Genomic DNA, 24,889 nt, shown 5'->3' on the forward strand with positions numbered 1-24,889 from the left:
CAGGGTCGAGTGATAACCTGTGATTATACTTGGCGCGTTAGGTAGGGGGTGTCCAGGAGCTTATCTTATCCATATGCTGTCCCCGCATCGTTGATGCAGGTTAGAATATCGTTTCGAATCCTGTAGGTATTCCCCTACGCGCGCACACGCACACACACTGGCCCCTTACAGGAACGCAGGGTGGTTCACATGCAGAGGTGCCTCGTGCTTCGAAGCGGTGGTAACTCGGCGGTTATTTCGATCTTCATTATGGACTGCATTATAGAAGGGAGAGACAGTGTTTGTTTGGTTCGATGGGGGGCGGATTGATATCAACTGCATGGCTTGTGTTCTCGGGGGCGTACTGGGAGCGGGGGGAAGAGGTTTGTCTTTACTTACATACTAATGGATCGATGTCGCCACGATGTCCTCTTTCATGTGTCCTCGTCGCACTCCTCTCGAAATTTCGTTTAGTTGGGAGTTCCAAGTATGTGTAGTGGCTACATTAGCTGATTTCGGTGCGTGATCATGAAAGGCGGTCAGAGAATATCTCACATCTAGTACCTACCCCTGGGGGACGTTTACGAGCTGATTTTCGGGCTTCAAAGACAACCCCTCGCTTTTGGGCGGGTTTTGCTATGGTGGGATATTGAGAATCACGATGCCGTGATCTGGCATAATCAGGACTGTTTTCGGAAATCATCTTGAAGCAAATAGAGAACCGAGAGCATAAAGTGTATTATACGAACTTATAATTAGGAACAAGAAAGAGGGAGAGTAACCTCCCTCTTTATAGGTACTTTTTAGAGAACAAAATGGCTCTAAGGCAAAAGTACAGATAGTTTTGAACCACGTTTAAACAACATGATGAAACGTTAGCAACAATGTAACTGTTAACAACATCCGCAACGACTTGGCACGAATAACAAGAACCACTTCATGGGCGAACCAAAAGGCGGAGTATTTGGGATCGTTTTCAACTCACCTACAAAGCACGCAGGAGAGGAAGTGATCGTGTGTAGGCCCGATCATAACTCGTCACTCGCACCGCCAATAACCGCGAAAGCCGATTGGTTGAGCCAGACTCTCTTAGTAGGGAGTATCGATGCCTATGGATCTAAACAAAGTGAAGAGCTAAAAGGAAATTGCGCTGAGACACACGTCTAGGTTTGGAGAGGACTGGGAGAGGGGAGTGCGGGTGGAGAAAACTGGGAGCGATGCGAAAACCGATCAAGCTTGTGAACCGGTATCGTAGAAATGTACGAAAACCCAAGAGTCCGAAGACCATAAACCTCTAGAGCCTATATATCTCCAGAGCCCGTAGATACCCCAAGCTTTAGTCCAATATCTCCCCACCAGAAGCTAAAAGACGACGGATAGATGGCGGGGGCGTACAACCATAAACGTTCGTTCACAGGTTGTCATCCTGGAGTGGTGCGATCCATAATTATTGATAAAAACTATCACGTCTATCTTCAAAGGGAGAAAATATATGGTGGGGAAGTTTGATGGTGGGGAGGTTGCTCTTTCCTGCAGTAGCGGAAAAGTGTAGGACGGCGCTGTGGGTGAAAGGCAGTTATACCGTTGTTCTGCTGGCTAACTTTAACACCTCTACATAGAACTGAGCTTGACTAGAGATGGGCACGAGACTAGTGGTCTCGGGAGTGAGTCTCAGGACCTCTGGCAAAACAAGACGAGACCTGGTGGGCGGGCAAGAAAAGACGAGACAGGACCAGGTCTGGAGGTCTCGAGACCGCTTTCACATTTTCCCCCCATCAAATAAAATCGTCAGCTGGTTCCAGTTCACTCTTTAATTAGTTTGACATTTCAAAAACCGAAGCACAATAAAATCGGGGCAAAAAGTTGATTGAAGTAAGGCTCTACCCGGGATTCGAACCTGGCAACTCGCTGTCGTACTAAGTTTCTGTTCAAGTACATATACCACTATTCTGATAGAGCTTGCAGGAATATGGGCTGGGGGAGATCTTAAAGATAGATTTACATCAATTAGTATAATTGTAGAGCTTTCTCATGTGCCAAAAGGTTACCCGACGAATAGTCTCGAGACTTTGACGAACTTTCCCAAGTCTCGTCTCGTCTCCTCTCGTGACAATCACTAAGCTTGACCTTGTGTTCTCATATATAAGGCAGCTGCCTCAAATCAACAGCCATTGAACTTGGGTAAAGACGATACGGCGTGTTACTCCCCTAATCAGATTTACTTATCCGCGCCAGGAGGTAGTTAATAAACGGAAACGTCCTCCACCTGTTTCTATCACCGCCGTCCCACGGGAAGTGTTCATCCACAAACAACCTCACACTACCATCACAACATGGAATCGAATGAAGCCCGCCAACCCAGAAGCTGCAATGAGCAATAACCAACCCAGAAGACCGCTGCGTATCCGCCCTGAGACACGCCCCCCAAGGTAAGTCCCGCCCAAACCCTTCCCGTCGCCCAGCTATTTCGACAGTTTTAGCCCCCACTGGATATTAGTGGCCGCCTCCCCTAGGCGGGGCAGTACTACTGAGTGATATATCATGATGGAGAACGGAAAGTCAAGGAGGCTAGCTACGAATTTACCGCTTCGGCGCTCCGAGAGCTGGCTCTGGGATGCCATTTGGTCTGGCACGATTTAGGAGTTCTAAGCTATTCCGGATCTCTAACCTGGACTCTTAACTCTCAGCTTAAGAACTTTTACCGACACGTAATTGGGCATAAATTAGAGAGACCGGCTTGAAATCTTCTTATAAGATACCCTTTCTTTCCAGCAATTACAGGTCTAGGTTGATTATGTCCACGGCGGAGTGGGCGGTTACCACTTTCGCGGATCATGCGCCATCACTCGCACTGCGTCATCAAATCAAATACCAGATATTATTGGCCTTAAATGGCAGCAGGGCTAGAGGCCTTGTTCATTTGCTACTTAACGCTGTGTCATGCTCGCAATCTAGCACTATAATTCCTCTGAGTCTGCTGTTCCCTCAAGCTTCAATCTCTCTTTAGCAACACGAGTAAACGGGGGAGGTGCTCGGTCGGCTGAGTACATGGCGGCACTGTATTATACTGATCGCACTAACTAAAGCTCTAACCTACTACTATTAATTACCAACCGCACGACTAAATATGGCCCCACATTTCAAGGTCCTTCCCGTTCTGGGGTTCACCTGACACGTTTCGCCCTCTTCGCAGGCACCTCCGGGCTCTCAGAATCGCTTTCCTCCTCCTTTGGTTCTGGCTCTTCTTTGACCGCCTTTGCCGCGCCTCTGAGTGAGCGTCTAGCAGGTGGCGGTACGTCCCCGCCCACCTCTTCTTTCTTCACCGCCTTTGCTTTCGCACGTCTCTTCGGTGCCGGCTTAACCTCCGCCTCACTCCCCTCCCCCTCCTCCTGCTCTCCATCTCCCCCCTCCACCTCCTTCACCTTCCTCGCCCTCTTCTTCACCGCCTCCCCCACCAGCTTCTGCAAGCCCGGCACATACGCACTCGTCCTAGTCCCCACCTTCACAAAGTCGATCTTCTCCCCCGACGGCAGCTTATTCTCCTTCTTGCTCCCCTTCCCCCACCGATGCAGCATCAACCAGTCCTCCGGAAACTTGCTGCTATCCGCCTCCGCCTTCACCGCCAGCCCCGTCACATACCCGAGCGCGCCATGCAGCCTCTTCACCATCTCCTCGTCCAGCGTGTTCGTGACCTGCTCGGGGTGGATGCGCGCGTGGTACAGTATCTCGTCACCCACCCAGTTGCCAATGCCCGCCAGCACGCTCTGGTCCAGCAGCCACGCCTTCAGGGGCACGCGCCGCGCCGCGAGCTTCTCGGACAGCCAGGCGACGCTGACGGGGGACTGGACGGGGTCGGGCCCGTTTTCGAGGAGGGGGCTGACGCTGCGCAGGTCGCCGGTGGGGTGGTCGATGAGGCGGATGCGCCCGAGGCGGCGCGGGTCGGTGAAGGCGAGTTCGGAGGCGTCAGGGAGCTGGAGGAGGAACTTGGCGAAGCGGGGGGGCCACTCGGGGTTTTTCTCGGGGGTGGTGGCGCGGTAGTGCGCGGTGGAGTCGTGTTGGAAGCAGATCCAGCCGGTCATGCCTTTGGGGTGTTAGCTTGGGTGTCGACTGGCTGTGGGGTGAGGGAGGGAGTGAGAGAGGGGGTACCAAAGTGCATGAGAGGGTGAGGAGAGCTGTTCATGACGAGCCTGGAGGTGTGTGTATATATTAGCAAATGATATACACATAATATATCTATTAAACTACTTATTCGCACAGACAGATAGGGGCATCTAAATACCAAAAATACTTCCCCCACTGCCGCGCCTCAAGCACCTTCTTGCCCTCGAGGGCCTGCTTGAACGCCTTATGCGTGGTGTCTTTGTAGACGATTGCGTCCTCGAACGGCGTGACCTTTGTGATCATCTTGCCGACCAGATGTGTCCGCAGCCGGTTGACGATCCGGGCGACTTCTGCGATCTCGGGCATATTGCTGTGCGTGTGTAGATCGATTGATGGATGTTGAGATTTGTATTTGTATCGAGACCGCCGGCCGGTAGAGCACTGTCTGCAGCAGTGTTAATGACTGAGATGCTTAGACAGGGGCTTTGGCTGGGGATAGTACGCAACGTGCAGCGCAGATGCTTGGCGCCCGTCATTGGTTGCCGCCGCCGGGTGGGATTAGCCGGGATGACTGTGGATCATTGGTTTGCACGATCGAGATCATCCCACCGTTTGTTTGGAAACACTGCTCGGAACTGGTCCTCTGAAAGTCTTCAAACACTCTACATACAAACACTACTACTACAGAAACCAATCTGGCGATATCAAACCTCCTGTGGTCCTCCTCCTCCTCCTCCTCCTCGCCCCCCTCTACACCCCCCTCCCCCTCCGCACCCTCCCCAGCGACAGCAGAAATGGCCACCAGCACCAGCACCGCCGCCGGGCACCCGCACCTCAGCCCGCAATTCTGCTTCTCTACGGGCGCACTCAAAGGTCTGCCCTGTCCCTCCCTTCCCTCCCTCCCCAGAGCACACAGCATACTCACATCCCCCATAGAATTCCTCCGCCTCTCCCGCTCCACCGACGACACAATCTCGCAATCCCTCAACACACTCAGCACCCCCTCGCGCACGCCCTTCGACTCAACACTCAGCACGCGGTCCTCACCCCGTCGCCTTCCCGCCGGCACCTGTACGCAGTTCACGCAGCGGGTGCTGTTCCCGTCGTGGCAAGCACGGACCGAGGTGCTCGAGTACTGCGGCCGCGTCGCGGAGGCCGAGGACCCCGAGGACCCCGCGGAGGTGGTGGGCGAGCGGGTAGTGGATGAGAGGCTGGATCCGTACAGTGGGCGGTACTTCCCAAAGGAGAGACGGACGGAGGTGTTGGCTGTTGTGGTGAGGGGCGAGTGGGGGGTTGAGGAGATTGTGAGGGAGAGGAGTTGGAGGGTTGTTGGGGAGCGGTGTGAGGGGGTTGGGCAGAGGGGGGTGGAGGGGAGGGAGTGGAGGGTGGCGTTTGAGGAGTGGAGGGCGGGGAGGGGGTAGTGTGGTGGTGGTGGTTTGGGGGGGGGTTGCTTTGCTTGGGGTAGTTAGTGCGTAATCTCCGCTCTTAATATATATATATGTGCTTCGAGTGATAGGCGGTGATTTGGTTGTTGGGTTTTTTTTCTTTCTCTTGTTTCCTTTCGTTAGAGGGTGTTAGACGGGAGTCAAGTTCTGTGTATAAACATAAGAGGTCCATTAAGAAATATTGGCTGTAGATATATCTACAAGTACATACATGTGCTCCAGGCTCGATTGGGGTTCTGGCTTGTCGGCTTGTCCGCTTCACCATAGTTATGCATCGTTTTATGATATCAATCTTCAATTGTGATCGCCATAATATCGTCAAACCCATACAAATATCTGAGCTATTTCCCATGCCCTACCCGCTATATACGTCGGGTTTCAGGGAGATTCATGAACTCACCTCCCCGGTGCTTTGATCAACTCCCACGACCCAGCGGCCATGCACGCTCGCCCAGAAGCGGATAGGATAAAGTCAATCAGCCAGATATTCCAGATATCGCGGTGGATAGACAAGAGCCCTCGTTCCCTTAAAAGGGCCGGTATTAATTAATACAATGCAGTTAGAGCCATCTGCCTCTACGAGGCCCGCGGGTTGCTATAAATCCACGGCCAATAAGCGGCCGGAGGCAGAAAGGCGCAGATATGAAACCCCCGCCTGCTCAAGCTCCTAGTAAAGGCCGTCGGTGGTGAATATCTGCCTCACTTCACCTACCCCGCCCGGACCGCTACGGTTCTTATCTCGATAAAACCTTACCGATATCCCAAGCAGCTGCAGCCAGCCAGTGATCTCTTGATCCTTTGCAGGGACCGGGTTGTCTGAGAATGACTACCGGCGGTGTGCGGTGTGCGGTTTCCCGCATTGTATTATGTTGGATACCGTAGCTTTAGAGTATGTACTGTCCGCTCAGAGTAGCATACGGTGGTTGATCCCATGCTCAGCCTTCTCTGGGAGGGATGCGCGGGGTCAGCGGTGATGGTTTCAAACGCGGGAACTATAGGTTAGCTGTAGTCGGGGATAGTGCAGTAACTGCATACATGTATACGAGTGATAGGCTATGTCTACGCCGGGTATTCGCTTATCTAATCAATACAGACACAAATTTCATTATTGCCCCGAAGTGACTTATAAGTACAATACCACGAGTCAGTACGACCCTCGAGGAGTTTGTGGGTGCCGTCCAAAGTTTCAAAAAACGGAGCCAAAAAAAAAAAAAAGCAAAACAAAGAAATTCCGTGTTCCAAGGTCCAAAGCAGCAAAAAGGAGAGGCATCCCGCTCTGCTCCTTTACCCAGTCACACAGTGTATGTTTTCCCACCAAGTCTGGGAGGTTCGAACTATCGACCCTTAAAAATCTATGAGCGCTAGTGAGTCGGTAGCATACTTCCGTCCTCCACCGTGACCCTCGAATAGTACATAACATTTAAACTTGAGGTATTCCGTTGGGGGTGGCATTGGGTATATCTGGTGATAGGAAGCAGATGCAGGTATATGTGGTTCTTGCTGTATTTAGGGCGGTTGTGAGGATAGAGTGCAAAACTACCGACAGGCTGGTCAATACATGTAGCTAGCGACACTGTATAATTCATAGCTAGATGTACTAAGAGAGAACACTTAGCACTGTGGAATGAGGATATACCAGACCAGCCGGTAAATCTTCGCAGTTGGGAGACTCTTCCTCAACCATCAACCAAGTCATCTACAGCGGTACTTTATTTTGGCCAGAATGCGGCAACATACAGCAATGGTTCTGCCTATCCGCATTCCTGCTATTTGTCTGTAGCCTCAAGTTGCCTCTTAACAGAAAGCTAGTCTCGTGTGCTGATCTGATTTCAGGAACGACTGACACAATAAATTTCATTACAGCTGTTTGCATACATGTAATATTAGGCCCAGGCGAGCGTCGTAACGCATACATGTAGTGCGAATCTTCAGGCTATTACCTCTCTAGGTAATTCCCATAGCTTCATTAGGCAATCCTGCCGAAAGTTTAAGTTAAGATACCTCAACGGGTATCTCGAGTTGCGTAATGGAGTAGCCTTGCTTAGCTTTGCAAGAGTCGTTCTATGTGATATGTTATTCAGCTGGGCCTAATATTATGAAAACAGCTGTAAGCCCGGGAATAAGATCTCACTACCAGAACCCGCAATGCTCCAGCAGAGTATTAGCCGATGCTTACCACTTCCGTCCTAGCCCCACCGCATACCAACCGCACCCGCCAATCAACACACAGAAAGACCCTGCAGATCTCCCGATCTAATTAATCTTGGTATCAATTAATTGATTACCTGCTAATTAACCCAAGTAGTACATGTAGCTATGGCATATCTTATCGAGCTATTGCGCAATGTTGCGCAGCGACGACGACACAAGCTACATACATTTTAGCTGGCTAGCACGCAATTGGGTTTGCGAATTATGTGTGTGGTTGACGGAAATGGGAGGTAGAGATGAAGGGATGTGGCCGGATGGCATAATACTGCTGATAGATACAGGTTGACGCGCTGTTAAATACTGAAGAGATGCTTTCTTTCGATTTCTTACTCCTCGTTCTAGAGGGCCCTCTGGACACTGTATTTCTAACTTCTCTTCTATTTCCCCTACTGTTTCTACTACTTCACTTTAATCTGTCCTAAGCCCTCCATCCACTATGCTCCCCCTCCCCCTCCGCCCCCTCACCTTCACACTCCTCACCTTCCTTCTCCTCCTTCTCACTACCCACCTTACTTCCACTACCGCCTCTTCTAAACTCCAAACCTCTCCCTACTCTTCCGCTGATCACCTCCTCGACCTCAGCACCATAACGCGCCCACATGCCCTCCTCGCCCTCGCCCTCCAAGACATGGACCCCACCACCACCGCCTACGCACTAACCCCCTACAAAGCGGCCTTCAACTGGCCGCACGTCATGTCCAACCTCTCTGCCCGCGCCGCCGCAGAGGACTTCCACTTCCCGAAGACCAAGTTCTATATCATTGTGTTCAGATCCCAGATTGAGCCCGGCACGAACAGACAGGAGCTGGGGGCGATGGATATGGCGGCGCATAGGGAGGCGGTGGAGAGCGGGTGGTTGCTGAAGTACTGGTTTGGTGTGCCGGATGAGTTGGGGTATAATTTGGCGACGTAGGTTTCCATGTGTTGGTGGTGGTGGTAGGGTGTGAGCGTGCTAACGGTGGTGGGTATAGGTGTGTGTGGAGAGATATCAAAGACGCAAGGCGGGGCGGTAGGGGAAAGGTATGAATTCTACTCTAGCCAGATTAGTGGGATAAGCAAGCTTGGCTGGAAACGTTATTGACAGTGTGTATGTGCGCGTGAGCAGGGACATCAAGCTGCAATGAGGGCCGTGAAGGGCCTGTATAAGAAATGGGAGGTGGAGAGGTTGGCGCTGGTTGTGGGCGAGGGTGTAAAGGAGTGGGATATCGTGAAGTGGGAGGAGGCAATGAAGGAGGAGGTGGGTGGGGGCGGCGAGCTCTGATAGGGCCTTTGGGCGGTGTCGAAGCCTGTGATGTGGAAGTGCTTTTGAGCGGAAGGTTTGGACTCGTGCTGTGCACGGTTTTGGTTGGTTATGAGGATTGTAATATAGAAAGGTAGCTAAATACCTATAACGAGTGATGCATTGGCGCTGAGGGATATATGGTCGTGGATAGAGATATTAGTAATACCATGGCCTGGTAGAAACTTAAAATTCCGGGACTTCCTATTTCAGCGGGTGGCAAAGTCACTTCTCCACTCACTATTAACATTAATCCACACGCTACCAGTGTGGAGCAGTGACTTTGCCACTGGGAGGGCCTGCTGAAATAGGAAGTCCCGGAATTTTAAGTTTCTACCAGGCAATGGGATATGTTTTGTTGCTCTTATTGGCCATGAGTTCGATGAGCCGTTGAGAATTTGGAGTTAGTGCTGGCCGGTGATAAATATTACTAAAAACTGCGCTTATGGTATCGTCATGTGGTTGATGGGCCTAGTGGTAGCCCTCGAGTCGCAGATACAGCAGCTGTTCTGTATATATGTTTACTAGTCTTTCCTGACAGCTACATATTGAGTCTGGTGGTAATGCAGACTTATTAGTAAGCCTTCATATACCGTATCATCGAGCCGGTTCATCCACAGCTGAAGAACAGACATTCCGATAAAAAGTCGGCAGCATTAGAGGGTTTTGGTGAGTCCCTGAAATCCATTATTCGGCCATATTTCCTTCACGTAAAATGGTGGCTTCTGCAGCAGAAATGTGCTTGAAATATGGCCAAAATATGGGGACCAAAACTCTCTACCCCTTCGTCTGTATTCAAGACTTGTGGCAATCTGTGGCTCACCACAAAAAGTTCACAGACTAGCTGGCTGGAAGCGGCTGTCGGCGGTGTAAAGTTATCTCCACTCGTCACGCAAAATCGAGTAGATCACGACGCTGTTTCCACACTAATAAACCGTGGTTCGTGGGAACAGACGAAGGGACATGTCGACGGGCCTCAAGAGCAGCCTGTAAAGAATATCAAGGCCCGTTGGCGCTTGACCGGCCGTGATATGATCATGACATCAACTGCCAGTGCCCCACAGCCACTCTAGCGGGGTTGAAAGGTGTCTGTATGAGGGTTTGGTGAAATTTGTCGAAGTACAGCTGAGGTAGGGAACGCGGGGTGAAAACCGGAGGATATGGGTGGTCAAGCGGTGATGCGCACGTGCGCAGGAAGAGCTGCACAAGTATCATTGACCCTCAAGCGTTCCACATGAGGAAAGGCATGCCTCTGTTGCATACATGTATGCAGTTGGTCCACCCAGTGGCATCCGCCCCCCCGATGAGTGTAACATACAACCGTCAAGATATCAATCCGGGCCGAAAAATCTGTTCGTGACATCTCTTGGACTGTGTCTTAAGACCCCATCGTGGTGGTGCATCGGTGCATCGTGGTGCTTGTGCGATTGGCTCGGCGCTATATGAGGGGTCCTGTAAGCAAGATTCCTTATCCAAGAGGGGCGTGTAGACTCTTGCGGAGAAATCTCTGGAGATGGTGATATAAAGGGCCTGTGGGTTTCCGCGGGTGAGGAGAGTATATGTGATGAGTAGCGGTTTGTTCGTCGAGTTGGTTGATGTGGGGTTTGTTCACCGAGTCAATTGACGCGGGGTTTGTTCAACGTTTTGAAGTTCTGAATGGAATCCTCATCCGTATGTAATCACCATTTCTTGACTCACCATCCGCCATTCAGGCCCGAGCGTAATCATCTTCTCTTCAGATATCGATTACTCTACCTCACTGTCCATGCCAATACGGCAAGATCTACGGCCCGATGTTTAAGTGAATGTTTGTGGTAGGCCGGCGCTGGCCGTTCGGCACCCCACAGCCTGTCGACGCCGCACACGAACCGCTAAGCAACGCTAACGGGGACCCCTCGCCAAAAAAGTGTGTTGGACAACAAACCCCTCCTTTTTCTTTTTTCTGCTTATTTAAAGTAGTCTATCACGTCCCCCGTTGTTCTTTTTTCTCCTCAAACCTTTCATCATCACATCACCCTTACCTCAAATTTTCTGTAAGTCAATTGAATTGATTCCATCACACGCTGGTGGCTGTAGGCTAATCGTGGGATCAGAACAAATCAGACAAGATGAGCGCTCCCGCACAGCAATTCAAGGTCGCCGATATCGTGAGTGCTCCAATTGCAATTGCCTTAAACATCTTCAATGGATAGATGAATGGAATGAATGAATAAAGGAGGATATACTGATATGATGATTTCAATCTAGTCCTTCGCGGCGTTCGGTCGTCGTGAGATCGAGTTGGCTGAGAATGTAAGATTTATTCCGAATGAACCATGATGGATTGATAGATCAGATATGCTAACAATGATGATAGGAAATGCCTGTACGTGTATTCGAATCCTCAAACGGAACGAATTGAGTTTCTGACTTGGACGATGATAGGGTTTGATGCAAACGCGTGCCAAGTACGCTGCTGACCAGCCCCTCAAGGGTGCCCGTACGTACCCCACATCATGAAAATTCAATTGAGTGAAATTTGTGCTGATAAGTAATCATAGGTATTGCTGGATGTCTCCACATGAGTATGACTCACTCCCTGATAATGGTCGATTGATTGGGTGAATTTATCTAATTTTCCCATGTAGCCATCCAGACTGCCGTCCTCATCGAGACCCTCACTGCCCTCGGTGCTGAGGTTACCTGGTCATCTTGCAACATCTTCTCCACCCAGGACCACGCCGCCGCTGCCATTGCCGCTGCTGGTGTCCCTGTGTAAGTTTTTTCTGTTCCGGCTTTGCTTGATATGTCAATGGTTCTAACACCGTATTAGCTTCGCCTGGAAGGGTGAGACCGAGGAGGAGTACAACTGGTGTTTGGAGCAGCAGCTCCTTGCCTTCAAGGATGGCAAGAAGCTCAACTTGATCCTCGACGACGGTGGTGATCTTACTGCCCTTGTCCACAACAAGTACCCTGAGCTCCTTGAGGACTGCTACGGTGTCTCTGAGGAGACCACCACTGGTGTCCACCACTTGTACAAGATGCTCAAGGATGGAAAGTTGAAGGTCCCTGCCATCAACGTCAACGACGCCGTCACCAAGTCCAAGTTCGACAACCTTTACGGATGCCGTGAGTCCCTTCTTGACGGAATTAAGCGTGCCACCGATGTCATGGTTGCCGGAAAGACTGCCGTTGTTGCCGGTTACGGAGATGTCGGAAAGGGATGTGCTGATGCCCTCCGCTCATTCGGTGCCCGTGTCATCGTCACCGAGATTGACCCCATCAACGCCCTCCAGGCCGCCGTTTCTGGTTTCCAGGTTACCACCATGGCCGAGGCTGCTCCTCAGGGTCAGATCTTCGTTACCACAACCGGTTGCACTGACATCTTGACCGCTGAGCACTTCAAGGTCATGAAGGATGATGCCATTGTTTGCAGTATGTTCCACGCTTTTCACACTATTGAAATTGAGCCTTTTTGAATACTAACGGTTCCCAAGACATTGGTCACTTCGACTGTGAAATCGACGTTGCCTGGCTCAAGGCCAACGCCGAGAAGGTCGTCTCCATCAAGCCCCAGGTCGACCGCTACTACATGCCTTCCGGCCGCCGCATCATCCTTTTGGCTGAGGGTCGTCTCGTCAACTTGGGATGTGCCACCGGTCACTCCTCATTCGTCATGTCTTGCTCTTTCACCAACCAGACCCTTGCCCAGATCTTGTTGTTCAACTCCCAGAACCAGGCATTCACCGACAAGTACCCCGAGTTCCAGAAGGCCGCTGGCAAGCTCGAGGTCGGTGTCTACACTCTTCCCAAGATCCTTGACGAGGAGGTTGCCCGTCTCCACCTCGACCACTTGAACGTCAAGCTTGAGACTCTCTCTGCTAAGCAGTCCGAGTACTTGTCTCTCCCGGTTGAGGGACCTTTCAAGTCCGACATGTAAGCAAATCCCTCCAGTATTATTTTTTCTTGAACATTCACTAACACCCATTATAGCTACCGTTACTAGACGGCTTCATTTCGTATAAATAGAAAAAAAACTTAGGTTTAGGTAAAAGTAATTGTCTTCAACGGCATCTTTTAAGGAATGTGGTTTTACTGTTATAAAATCTTTCCATGGGTTTCAAATGGGTTTTTAAAAAAGGGAAGGTTGGGGCGTACTTGGTTTTCAACAGCCAGTGGGGGTTCAATGTTTTGTTTTTTCTACTTTTCATAGTTACTAGCCAGTCTTACTACACTGGATAAATAAAAAAAGAGGCGAAAACCTCATGTTTCGTGATCAAACTTGTGTTCAAGTATTAATAGACTTTCGTGATGAGGATTATTGTAGGCTTCGAAAGTTGTTTCTCGCTTAATACCGGCGTTTGTTTGAGGTGGTTTAAAGTTTTGTGATACGGCAGATAAAGTTAAATTTGCGCTCAGCTGCTTTTACGGCTGGATTTATTTAACCGAGATAAACCTTTTCGTTCCGGAAGAGATTTAAACTTTGGGGTCGCATGGACCAGAAGGTGCTTGTTCACCAATCAATTGTTGTTGTGTTTGCTTGGTGGTTTAAGTATTAGTTTTGGATTTTTGGTTTCTGACTGTAATGGTCGAAAGGTTAAGGAGGTCTCCACATCCCAGTTCTGATTTCCCTTTTCATTCCAACGGCAAACGGTGTCCGGTTCGAACCCCGTGGTGGGCGTCTCACCTGTGCGAGTAATCCACAGCGCTGAGCGCCTCTAAGGGCGAGAAATATACTTCAGGGAAGCAATTCTGCAGAGAGTTCTCCCCACGGGGTGGCGGCGCCGGACTGCACTGTGCGCCGGTATGGGAAGTTAGGATAGGGCGGTGATCAACTTTTTGATGTTTTTTTTACTTCCCTCCCACGTTGCTTTTATCGTCGCGTGTGTGTGCTTCATCTTGTTGGCGGGCTTTTGGGTGGTTGTGCAGTTCATTCATGGGTTACCAAGCATCATCCCAATCTATTCCTTCACTTATTAACCTTACTTTACCGTCTCGAATGCAGCTCTCATCGCACGAGAATCTTCTGCTTTCTCACCAGAATTAGGTGTGACGCCACAGTTCATTAACCCCTGCACAGACACCTCCACAGCTTCCCACCCTCGTATGTAGTTATTTTAAACCATACCCGTATCAGACGTGCCAGGATCTTTACCCCCTCCAAACGAGGGTTCACTCGCAGTACGCAAGATACACACACATACATAGCTCCTCGAAAAACAAGCGCATTCGTTAGACAGCTGCCTGCACCTTCGTTCAAAATATTCAAAACAACAACAACAACCCCCCCCTTCGAAAACCTCTCACTGAGTACAGAGTACATACAAAGAATCTTACAACTTCCGCGACGGCATCTCCATGAATGCCTTTACTCAACCCATACCTCCGTGCCTTCTTTCGCTCAACGCTTCCTGCCCAATGCACTCCGGTACAAGATTACGTACGGCCTACCTACCTACCTACCGATAGGCAGAGAATAATAAGAATAGAGAAAAGGGAACAGAGCTGATGATGGTTCACTAGATCCTCCTGGTACCCACAACCGAGATTCTCACAAACGCTCGCGATCGGGAGTCCGGGGCGCTTTACGCCGATCTTGCGGGCGTGGATGAGTTTCTGGGGAGCCATGTGTTACGGGTTCCGAGCGGAGGCAGCTCGAGTCCTATGGTCGGGAGCAGGGAAAATAGGGGGAAAGCAAGGCAGTTTACAACATTCAATGGGCGGACTGTGGTTGTGAAGGATAGTTGGGTTTATTCGAATAAGGGTGCGTCTTTCCTTCCTTCCGCGGAGGAGGAGGTTGGGAAAGTGGGGTTGCCAGTGGTGTCGTTGGAACGAGGGGGGAAGGGAAGATCTGCGGGGCAGCCGTGATTGTGGTGCTGGACAGGAAAAAAAGGGAATTTGGGAATTGAAGGCCAGATGAACTGATGGGGGGATACAGGTTTCAGGAGCTTGAATCAGGCACAGCTACTGAACGATACGCTGTTCTATCCCGACATCAGCGACCCTCAACAGTGGCTTATCTACTTTATTTCACGCCCGCTTATCGGTAGTCTTGAGGTCGTGTCAACGATTCCTCCACAGTTACGAGACCGCACGGCTGTAGAAACAACTGCCTCGAGAGCAACCGGGCAAGCATCATCGTCGTCGTCGGGGCCGTCAGCAAAAAAGAAAGATGTAAAATCGTTCAATGAGCTTTTAATGCTCTTTCCCATGATTGCTCGTCAAATGCAGCCCGGGCTCGAAAAGCTATTCCAAGACTTTGAGGTCTCATTCCAGAAGTTCAAACCGCTCCCCATGCCTCCGCCTTCGCCTAAAAGTGTGGCATCTGGGGTTTCAAGTAGTAGGGCTTCGACACACTCAAGCGTTAGTGGCGACGTTTACAAACAGGCTGCTGATGAGGCCGAGATTCGTCGGAGCCTGGAAAATGCAATCATGACTGCAGTAGACCTGTTCCAGCGAGTTGACCAGTCTCAACTCAATCTACTCGCTTCAACGACGGACTTGACAGGTCCGGCGTGCGATAGGTTGATTGAACGTTATGTAGCCGAGCAGCTCCACGATTCTATCTTATTCCCGAGGCTCTGCGCTACGAAGAACATTGAGGATGAGGAACTGGAAGGTAAGATCATGGATATGGCCAATGTGGACTTGACGCAAGTTGGGATTCCGTCCCTAGATCAACAGGAAAAGAAGAGCCTAGTGAATAGACTCGGAAGAGGTATCAAGAGTTTTGCAAAGATTGGAACTGCGAAGAGCCCTCATGCTATGACAGAATATCTTCTTGAAACAGCGCAGACACTAACTCGGCTTGACGATGATCCACCTGAGTCGGAGCCCAAGAACCCAGAGAAGAGCTCAGTTGTAACTATGAATGCAGATATGCTTGTCTCCTTGCTTCTTATTGTTGTTATTAGAGCTAAGGTGCCGAATCTGCATGCTTGCTTGAGTTACATGCGTAACTTTATCTTTGCGGAGGATGTCGAGCAGGGCGAAACAGGGTATATCCTTAGCACTCTCGAAGCAGTATTGTTCCATATCGCGCAAGATCATGCGTTGTCTGCGGCGAGTAGGAGCAATGAAAAACTGTGGAGGAGTGTAAAGGCGGGGGATTTGGAGGCTGTGAGAAGGTTACTGGAGGTCGGAGGTGATTCTAGGAGTAGGGCAAGCAGCCGCGTGAGATCTGATGATGGATTCGAATCCAAAAGCGAGAACGGGAGTGATGAGGAGAACACACTGGGACAGAACGGCGAGAACGGGAATAGTGAGGGGCACAACATTGGACAAAACGGCGTACCGACAGTCCAGATATACAGCCCAGTAGCGGAACATGGAGGGGGCTTTATGGAAGAGCTGCAAAAGGTATCGGAGACAAATGGGGATAACGATGAAGAGTCTGGATCAGAGGATGTCGAGGATGGAAATGTGACCAAGACGACTGAGGAAACGACCGAGGAAACGACTGAGGAAACGACTGAGGAAACGACTGAGGATGAAACCACGAATCATGAATCTGCGGCCAATAGCGCCGAATCAAAACATGAAGAGCCGAAAAGTACCATTGAGGATACTGTTGTTGAGGAGGCTGAATCTTCGCAGGACGCACTAAAGAACGGTGAACAAGAAATCGAAGAGGAGAAGGAGCTGCCAGCGGTCCCTACTGTGACAAAACTTTTAACAAACTCCGAAACAGTTGAAGAGGTCTTCATTGACCCCTTCGAAGCCGAACCGGTTGATGCCCCATCTGCCCCGGCCGGTAGTATCTCCACTCTGCGAATAGAGGATATAATTACCGATGGACAAGATGATAGTGCCTCTGTCTTGAGTGTTACCCTTGCCCCACCAGTACCAACAAAACCCTCGCGCGGCTCTCCAAACGGACGAGCAGGAACAGCCCGATTCGAGGTTGATGAACCGGTATCTTCAAACAAGTTCCCATCCCGTAGGGAAAGATGGAGTACAGCCAGCCTTGCGACAACTCTAAACGATACAAGTAGTATGACAAGACTAAGCAGAACATACACATCGCAGTCTCAAACGGCAGATAGTTTCTCTGTCGAGAAACTTAGCAAAACTCGGAATGCAAACGGGGAGAGTGTGCTCATGATGGCTGTACAGGAAAGGCAGACAGAGGTATTGAAGTATCTCCTTGAGACTAAGTTCTTCGACCTCGAGTTTTTGGTAGAAGACACCAATAATGAGGGGACTACACTTTTGTCTGCAGCCGTCCAAGCAGAGGGCCAGGACATTGTGGACCTGATATGTCCATACCTATTCGAGCTCGATGAAGCAGCACTAAGGAAGTACTTTGCCCGCCCTGATACGGCTGGAAGAACAGTCGCCCATTATCTTTTCAATACCCCCGATCTCATCAAGCGCCTGGGCCGCTGGCTGCCATGGAAAGTAAAAGATAAGAACGGCCAAACACCTTTATTTGCATTATGCCGTAGCTACGATCACGCAAAGTACAAGGAGATGGTATCATCGGCGATCAAGCAAGCGCAAGCAGCACAAGGAGATGGATGTAAGTTGCATCTTGACGAGCACGTGGATAATAAAGGAAACACTTTATTACACATTGCGGGAGACCCTTCAGTCTTGAGGACCATGTTAAGATGTGACTCGGAGGTGAATGCAGTCAATGATCGAGGCTTCACGGCGCTGATGGTTGCGAGTAAGTATGGGCGGGTGGAGATGGTGAGAACATTCTTTGCGGATGGCAGGGTAGATCTGTTGGCGAAGGAATTGAGGGGCTTGACGGCGGTAGAGCTGGCGAAGGATGATGATGTGAGAAATCGCATCGATGGTATGTTTGTCCTTACAGACCTAGCTTTAGAGGGATGCTTACTGGCGGTGTAGACTTGGTGCTATTCCAGAATCCCCATGGAGATGATGGAAGGGTTACTGCAGTTGTGAGAAGCTTCTTTGTAGAGGATGCAACGATTAGGGTGGTCGTGAAGAGTGGTGCCCCGGCGGGAGAGAGCACGTTCACCATCACAACATGTCGGCGCTCCTTGACGGATTTTCAATTCCTTCAAGAGTGGCTCCAATTTGAGAACCCCGAATCATGGTTACCAATTTTAAACGTGCCGCGGAGTCCGTACCAGATCCCATCAAAACCATCAAGATCGGTGCTAAGAGATATACAATTGCGGGTTGATTGTTTTCTCAGAACATTGCTCGCGCACTCCACATTCTCGACGCATGAACTTTTATGGGAATTTTTTCTTGTCCCTGATTTACAGCAGGAACTGATGATGGAAAGGAGTAAGAAAAAGGCAGAGATAAGGATGGAGAGAATTAGGGAAGAGTTTACGCCCATAGAAGACATTAGGGACGTAGAGAACTTCGTAAGCTATGCGAAGGATAGTGTAAGGAGCGTCAACTACGCTTGTAGGAGTGTTACAAGAAGAGCCACGGCTCTAAGGTACAACATGTGTGGTGAGTTTAGTCCATTTCCCTCTCCTGCGGCAGAGACTGATTCCATAAACATCAGATCTATCGGACTCGTACAAGTTCTGCTTAAAGCATCTCAGTGGATTCAAGTTCCTCCAAGACACAGAACACCTGTCCGCCTTCAACCGCTTCTCTGAAGCCTTAGTACCTAACGAATCAAACCCCTATACACTCTTCATCGAAGACTTCCGGAACCTGCAAGCCTCACTGAACGGGGTCATGGCCGCAATGGACCGACCCCGCCAGCTTATCAATCAGATGTCGGTCCTGCAAAAACAAGTAGACAAACATATACTCTCACTCCGCCGGTCTGACCGCTGGCCGCTCGGTCTTCTTGACGACACGCGTGCCAAGATCCACCAAGAGGCTGCGGAGAATGTGGCAAAGAGTAAAGAAGAGTACATGCAGCTTAGCAGTGAGCTAAGATGTACACAGACCGTGGCTGCTGCTGAGTTGAGTAGCTTCCACGATCTCCATGAGAAGATGGCAAAAAGGGCGATAAGAGATTTTGCCAAGAGATGTGTAGTGGGGGAGAGAGCAAAATTGGAGAGTATGAAGAGGGCGATAAGGGGTATATCGAAGATGGGGTTTGAAAAGCCTCCTAAGCCTATGACGGCACCGACTGAAAATTAGGCTGGTGGGGAAAGTGCCTTTGCGGGATTTTGATTGTGATATTAGGCTCGCTATGATAAACGTTGTGCGTATGTGGGTGCGTGTATGCGAGTATCTCATTGTATGGGGGCGGATTACTTTGGTTTTTTCCTTTTTTTCACTTTTAGTTTTACAAGGTTTTGGTGAAGCATGTTTTGGTTACTCTTACTCTTTCTCCTTTTAAACTGTTATTTGCTATTGCTTCCACTTCAACCTTCAATTGCAGGGAGGGTATTTTTTTTCCTTTTCTTCTACTATTTCTAGCTCAGGCCAGGGGATAAAAACTAGAGATTCTTTTCACACTTTCCGTTTCACTAACTACATAATTGTTCCACTCCTCTTTTCTTAGCTACATATTATAGAGGTCTTTCTTATCATTCGGGATACAGTTATTATATCTCGGACCAGTTTATCCAGGGGTGTTTGGGAGTTTGTTTAGCTAGCGGTTTTAAGAAGAGGGGCTGGTTAGGTATCTGGATATTTATTCCCATCTTCCGATCGTGACTCTTAACTCTTATTGTGCCGCTTGTATGCTCGTATAAAAAAACCCTTTGTGTAATGTATCGCGAGGTAGTACAACATGACCTCACCATATGTGTACCACAGAATAGGTAACTTCAAACACAAGGCGTGATATCTAGGCAAGAATGCCTGTCAACGCCTACGCACTGTGACAGGCCTTGGTACTCACATACAGTTTACAGGCTGGGAGTGGTCATGTCATTTCAGGTACTTTGCATTGTGATACTTTGAATAGCCCCTCTGAATTGAATTTCCTCGGAAGCACGCAGGTCCCATCTCCAATCCGTCCCATCATCCCATAAGCCCTATGCAATAATCCATCCAACTAGAGAGTAGTAAATAATAGATGATTTTTTTTTCTTTTTCCACTGCCGCAGTGACAGACCAGCAAAAAATGGCAATGAAAACCCCGCCAAATGAAACTCCCCAAGCATGAGCTTCGTATGAAGAAAAGCCAAAAGAAAAGTTAAAAAAAAAGAATATGAAGAAAAACCAAAGCTGATGCAAAAGCACTACAGAAAGAAGAGGGATATAGAAATCGGGTATTATCTAGTTATTTAACGTTTTCGTGAAGAGTATATTTATATTATTTTTTTCTTTTTATTTTTTTTTTCTTTTCATTGGATTCAGGGGCATATCCTTTTTCAGTACGCCATTGGATATCCATGATCCTGTTGCTGCCTTCGCAACGATGGCTCATCAACAGGACTGAACATCTCCTGCTCCTGTTGGTGGATCCTCCCGCCATCCACCGGCAAGAACAGTTCCTGATTCGCAGGGTGCTGGTGGTTTTCCTCCACAGGCATAAACATCTGGCGACTCGGGGTTCTTGGCGATGCAGGTGGAGAAGCTACTAGGGTGGATCCCCCCTGCTGCGAGAACGAAAATCCAGACGGGCCATTCTGCATCGGTGAAGGGGTGTTTTGCGGTGGGAACGATGTCTGGGTTGGTGAGAATGTAGTCTGAACTGGCAGCGGGGATGTTGCCTGTGTTGGTGCTAGCATCCCCCCCTGCTGCTGAAAGGACGACGACGGAGCTGGGGAAACAGCTCTTGGAGATCCAGTATTCCCGAATGCACTTCTAGCCGGAGAGTATGGCGGCAGGCTGCTAGACCTTGGGCTTCCCAAAATATCCGCAGGGAACGGTCCCCTCTGTGACCCAGTTGGCGTACGCGGTGAATCCTGTCCCTGGAAAGCTTGTGGTGGATAACGTGGACCCAATTCCTTTTCAATCGCAGATACAGCTACGCCATTTTTATAATCCGGGGGTGGAGTCGAGGTGTGTTGGGGGACGTTGAAAGAGGCGGATGTTGGTGTGCCTGGCTTTGAGGTGTTCCCAGAGACAACCGGAGCTGGCGGGGAAACGGCACTGGCAAAGGAAGCGGTAGACTTTTTGTTTTTGAGTGAAATTTCTTCGTAAGGCTGGCGGCCCGGGGCTTCATAGGCTGCAAGAAGAGCTCTTCCCTGTTGACGTTTTCGGTGGCAGGCCCAGGTTGCAAGAACAAGAAGTAAAAGCGCAATGCCTCCACCGGTAGCAACGGCGATGATCATGTTGGTGCTGAAGAACCCATCCTTTTTTGAAGATTGGCTAGCTGAGGATGTTGTTGTTGTTGGTGAAGCAGTTACTGCGGTACCGGTTGTTGAGGTTGCTGTCAGTGTGGATGTTACAGCCTCGCATCCTAAAACGGCAGTACAAGTCTTTATTGCTGTGAGCTTTCGCTTCTACATCTTTGGGTTGAGATCCTACTTACGTGACTTGGGGGACAACAGTATGTATTACATGATACGTAACTTTCTGGGCAGGTAAGTTCCCGTGGATCCAGGCTCAATGGAGATGCATGTGTAAAGACTGAAAAATTGAGTAATAAAACCAATGCCGAAAGAATGGCTGGCGATGAAAATCGAAAGAGCTGCATCGAGACTGATATACTAGTAGTGTTGCGGTAGAGGTAGTAGTAGTAGATACCAGGAATAGACAATTAATTAATTCTGGCCAGGAATGATTGTAGTAATATTAATAGTAGTAAAGAGTGGACTATTAATTATTGTATAAGGAATGACGAGGTCGACGATTTAGGCTTTATTCCAATGAATGAATGTAAAGTCTGACCAAATGAATGACTGACTGACTGGCGAGAAAGAAAAAGAGAGTTGTGTATACTTCCCGTCAATTACAGAAACTCCGGAAGAAGGCCGGAGTCGGGGGGGTTGGCTAGTATTTAAAAAACTTTTCAAGAATGATCAAGACATCTCGAAGATCTGGGCTGCAGCCCCCACTTATGAGACTAATCCTAATTGTTGCCTGCAACATGGGTCCTTTCCTCTCCCCAGGTTCGTCCACCCACTCCACAAATCGTTGCAATTGGCTGCTAGTTTCTCGTGACGATGACCATAACTGGAGCAGCGAAAGTAACACATCCTCTGTTGGGGTTCTGTGGTACGAGGCGGGTACAAAAGTGGATTAACCCGAAGATCATATCCTAGTTCCACGAAATCGAACGGGATAAAGGGGAATTGTTTTTTCTTTTGTTTTTGTTTTTCTCCCCTTTCTCTTCTCATTTCTCTGCAGGGGTAAAAGGAACACAACGAGGCGTAGAATCTCCATGCGAGTGATGCGACTCGTCCACGAGAAACCTCCTGTAACTGCTACTCCTTCGCTCGACAAATTCATGTTCAATTGATCGTTACCCACCCCACCACTAATCCTACCCAAGCCAGCCAAGCCGAGGTCGAACGGGGTTCAAGGGGGCCTGTAAGTTTTCTTCTTTCTTCTCTTTCTAGTGCCTCTGATCTACGCCCTGGATGGTAACAAGCGGAACGGATACTCGGATTTCCGACATGTGTTCCTGAATTGAATTCTTTTTTTGGAAATTCTTTGAAGGCAAAAAATGATTTGGTGACAAATCTCTTGGAAAAAGAGTTGCGCTCAGGGCACGGCTCGGGCCGTACTGGTTGAAGCCAAGACAAGAACGACAAGAATCGCCCCCGAACTGGTGCCTGATGAATAAGAATTCGGCAGTGAGAGTTGGACCCTGGCAGGAACTCAGGAACCAGTTACTTAAGAGGGCGGGTGATTCACCAGGTACAGAATAATACCGGCAAACATACAAGCATATGTGCAGGCTCGTATCCTAGAGGGAGAATAGCATACAGCTGCAACCTGTGACTCGATTCTCGCTAAGGCAAATGCATACTTTAGGTAAGTAGCACCTGGAGCTTCGCCTCGTTACTAAGATGCAGGTACGACGAAATGAGATGGTCTTTTAAAAGATTTGGGTTTTCTTGATCACCTCGGGTACCAGGTAGCTGGTAGTATATAGCATTGCAACCAGAAAACCTTGTAGCCGGCTTCCAGCATCCCTCACTCTTCCTGTCTTGTTGTTCGCTTTTGTTCATCCTCGCTTTTTTGAGCTTGTTACGGATGCTAGGGGTGTTGTGTCTTTTCGTTGACAACTTCTGACACCTCATGTTTCGTTCTGTTCGACATGGTCAGGTAGGGTTGTTATCACCCACGTTTCTGAGGCTAAGCAGCTGGCCTCTACGAACAAATATCGGGTTCATAAGGAATAAGTGTATAAAAAACTAGCTCACGATATATATGGATGATAACTATCGAGAACCGCGATATTACCCGTAAAGCCGTCTAGAGCCTACTCTCTCTAAAAGTAATCCCTGGCTGTCAACAGCCCAACATCTGTTGCTGTCCAGTGAACGACTGTTGTTTCGGCACGCTCTGTTCAAGGTGACCCCAGCATAAATCTACCACCTAGGAAGACCCTGACACAGATACTACCCGGAGCAGTATTGACGCAGAGATGCGCCATTTCGATGTGGTGAACATACCAATACCTACTTCAATCCAGTAGGCACTAATACATGCATGTACCCTATGTACCGACATACAATACATCTTGTACCTACAAGGCTAGCATAGCTTGTGGTGACTCGTGAGATCAATGTCCCACTTACGTCTAGGCACATCCCCTCTTTCCTCCAACACATCAGTCTACATAGTAGGCGAATCAACAAGTTCCTCACACTTAAGTACAGCAATTGGTACACAATGGTCCCTATTTACGCATCTTATAATCAACAATTAGCTATAATCCATGACTAGTCCGCCAAGGGGAAAATGATCCATAGGAATCTAAGGTGTGTAATCCGATGTATGTACTAGTACTACGATGTCACTCGACATCCCTTGCCATGTTCTGTCTTTAATTTAAAGGCGTTAGCGATAATGGCAGTTCCACGGCCACAAAGGTTCCCCGGCTCATTAGGTTCAAATTCAATCATGAAGATCGCTTTCCAGAAGGTTTCCTGACTGGACTGATTCACTATGGGGGCTACAGGTCCGAAGAATAGCCTGTGCCGTAATTGGACTACGTAAAACACTCCAAAGGTGTACTCTAGGTACATGATCGCCGCTCAGCAGTCCGACACAGCACACATGTAGCATAGCCTCCGATGGAGACCCCCATCAGACGGCGTGTGGCCATGGGCATTGGTTGTCAACGCTGTTTAAGCTCGCTCGTGAGATTGAACATCAACTCGTGGGTATTTCGAATACAACGGGCTTCTGGTTCGACCTGCAGATGAGCTGCATCTGGCAACGACAATGGTCGAGAGGACGTGGAACATGTGTTCTAATCAGCACAACTTTAATTGATATAATCCTATTATTCGCAGGTGAGCTAGACTACTCAATATACTTAGAATAAGAATCCTAATATATATGATTTATGAGGCAGCGCAAGCTTTGATTACAGATCTACAGGGGAATGCTGAGCTGCGGCGTTCACTTGAATTCTTGCGTATTTCCTTAGTCTAAAGAGTCATGAAAGCTCAGCTGCTGAGGTTTAGGGGGCTGTGGAAATCAAACGCGATAGCCTACCTATCAACGTTGAATAAGTTCGGCAAATGGGCTGCGCATACTTCGGCTCGTATCACCCCATCGGTCACCCCTACACAACAAAAGCGAGACTTGATCGTCATAGCCGTCACCGTGCGCAGACAGTTCCATACATATGGGTGTCGATCTAGTGAAACTGTCTAGTTACAACACGCCAGAATCTCGCCTATTTGCAACACACCGTACATACAGCTTCAATTGATTGAATTTTATGGAGATTTTGGGTTGGGTGTTTGTACAGTTCGACAGAATAAGCATTTAGCTGGCAGGCGGTTTAACTAGCTTCTATGTTTAATTTTGTACCCTCTAGGAATACGGATAAGGCTGAGATTGAATAGATGACCGGATACTAGGATAT

General features: G+C 49.1%; 6 protein-coding genes across 6 annotated transcripts; 4 read left to right on the top strand and 2 right to left on the bottom strand.

The window, feature by feature from the left end:
* Nucleotides 1–3,143: 3,143 nt before the first annotated feature.
* H6S33_007469 (uncharacterized protein) lies at nucleotides 3,144–4,446 on the bottom strand (the record flags this gene model as incomplete). Its single annotated transcript, XM_044838822.1, has 3 exons — nucleotides 3,144–4,060; nucleotides 4,126–4,166; nucleotides 4,259–4,446. The coding sequence occupies 3 exons, from the start codon at nucleotides 4,444–4,446 to the stop codon at nucleotides 3,144–3,146; spliced, it is 1,146 nt and encodes a 381-aa protein (XP_044689005.1).
* Nucleotides 4,447–4,874: 428 nt separating this feature from the next.
* On the top strand, nucleotides 4,875–5,501 carry H6S33_007470 (uncharacterized protein; the record flags this gene model as incomplete). The annotated part of the gene is made up of 2 exons (XM_044838823.1): nucleotides 4,875–4,953; nucleotides 5,017–5,501. 2 exons carry the CDS (start codon nucleotides 4,875–4,877, stop codon nucleotides 5,499–5,501), a joined length of 564 nt encoding a protein of 187 aa, XP_044689006.1.
* A 2,671-nt stretch (nucleotides 5,502–8,172) lies between these two features.
* H6S33_007471 (uncharacterized protein) lies at nucleotides 8,173–8,997 on the top strand (the record flags this gene model as incomplete). The annotated part of the gene is made up of 3 exons (XM_044838824.1): nucleotides 8,173–8,645; nucleotides 8,708–8,756; nucleotides 8,842–8,997. 3 exons carry the CDS (start codon nucleotides 8,173–8,175, stop codon nucleotides 8,995–8,997), a joined length of 678 nt encoding a protein of 225 aa, XP_044689007.1.
* A 2,126-nt stretch (nucleotides 8,998–11,123) lies between these two features.
* Nucleotides 11,124–13,000, top strand: H6S33_007472 (uncharacterized protein; the record flags this gene model as incomplete). The annotated part of the gene is made up of 9 exons (XM_044838825.1): nucleotides 11,124–11,162; nucleotides 11,263–11,307; nucleotides 11,372–11,380; nucleotides 11,440–11,494; nucleotides 11,556–11,579; nucleotides 11,643–11,769; nucleotides 11,828–12,429; nucleotides 12,492–12,930; nucleotides 12,988–13,000. The coding sequence occupies 9 exons, from the start codon at nucleotides 11,124–11,126 to the stop codon at nucleotides 12,998–13,000; spliced, it is 1,353 nt and encodes a 450-aa protein (XP_044689008.1).
* A 1,356-nt stretch (nucleotides 13,001–14,356) lies between these two features.
* H6S33_007473 (uncharacterized protein) lies at nucleotides 14,357–19,080 on the top strand (the record flags this gene model as incomplete). Its single annotated transcript, XM_044838826.1, has 5 exons — nucleotides 14,357–14,434; nucleotides 14,518–14,758; nucleotides 14,933–17,797; nucleotides 17,851–18,432; nucleotides 18,488–19,080. The coding sequence occupies 5 exons, from the start codon at nucleotides 14,357–14,359 to the stop codon at nucleotides 19,078–19,080; spliced, it is 4,359 nt and encodes a 1,452-aa protein (XP_044689009.1).
* A 1,184-nt stretch (nucleotides 19,081–20,264) lies between these two features.
* On the bottom strand, nucleotides 20,265–21,170 carry H6S33_007474 (uncharacterized protein; the record flags this gene model as incomplete). Its single annotated transcript, XM_044838827.1, has 1 exon — nucleotides 20,265–21,170. The coding sequence occupies one exon, from the start codon at nucleotides 21,168–21,170 to the stop codon at nucleotides 20,265–20,267; it is 906 nt and encodes a 301-aa protein (XP_044689010.1).
* Nucleotides 21,171–24,889: the final 3,719 nt, after the last annotated feature.

Source organism: Morchella sextelata (assembly GCF_020137385.1).
Source record: "Morchella sextelata strain SCLS chromosome Unknown scls_23, whole genome shotgun sequence".
Taxonomy (NCBI): Eukaryota; Fungi; Ascomycota; class Pezizomycetes; order Pezizales; family Morchellaceae; genus Morchella; species Morchella sextelata.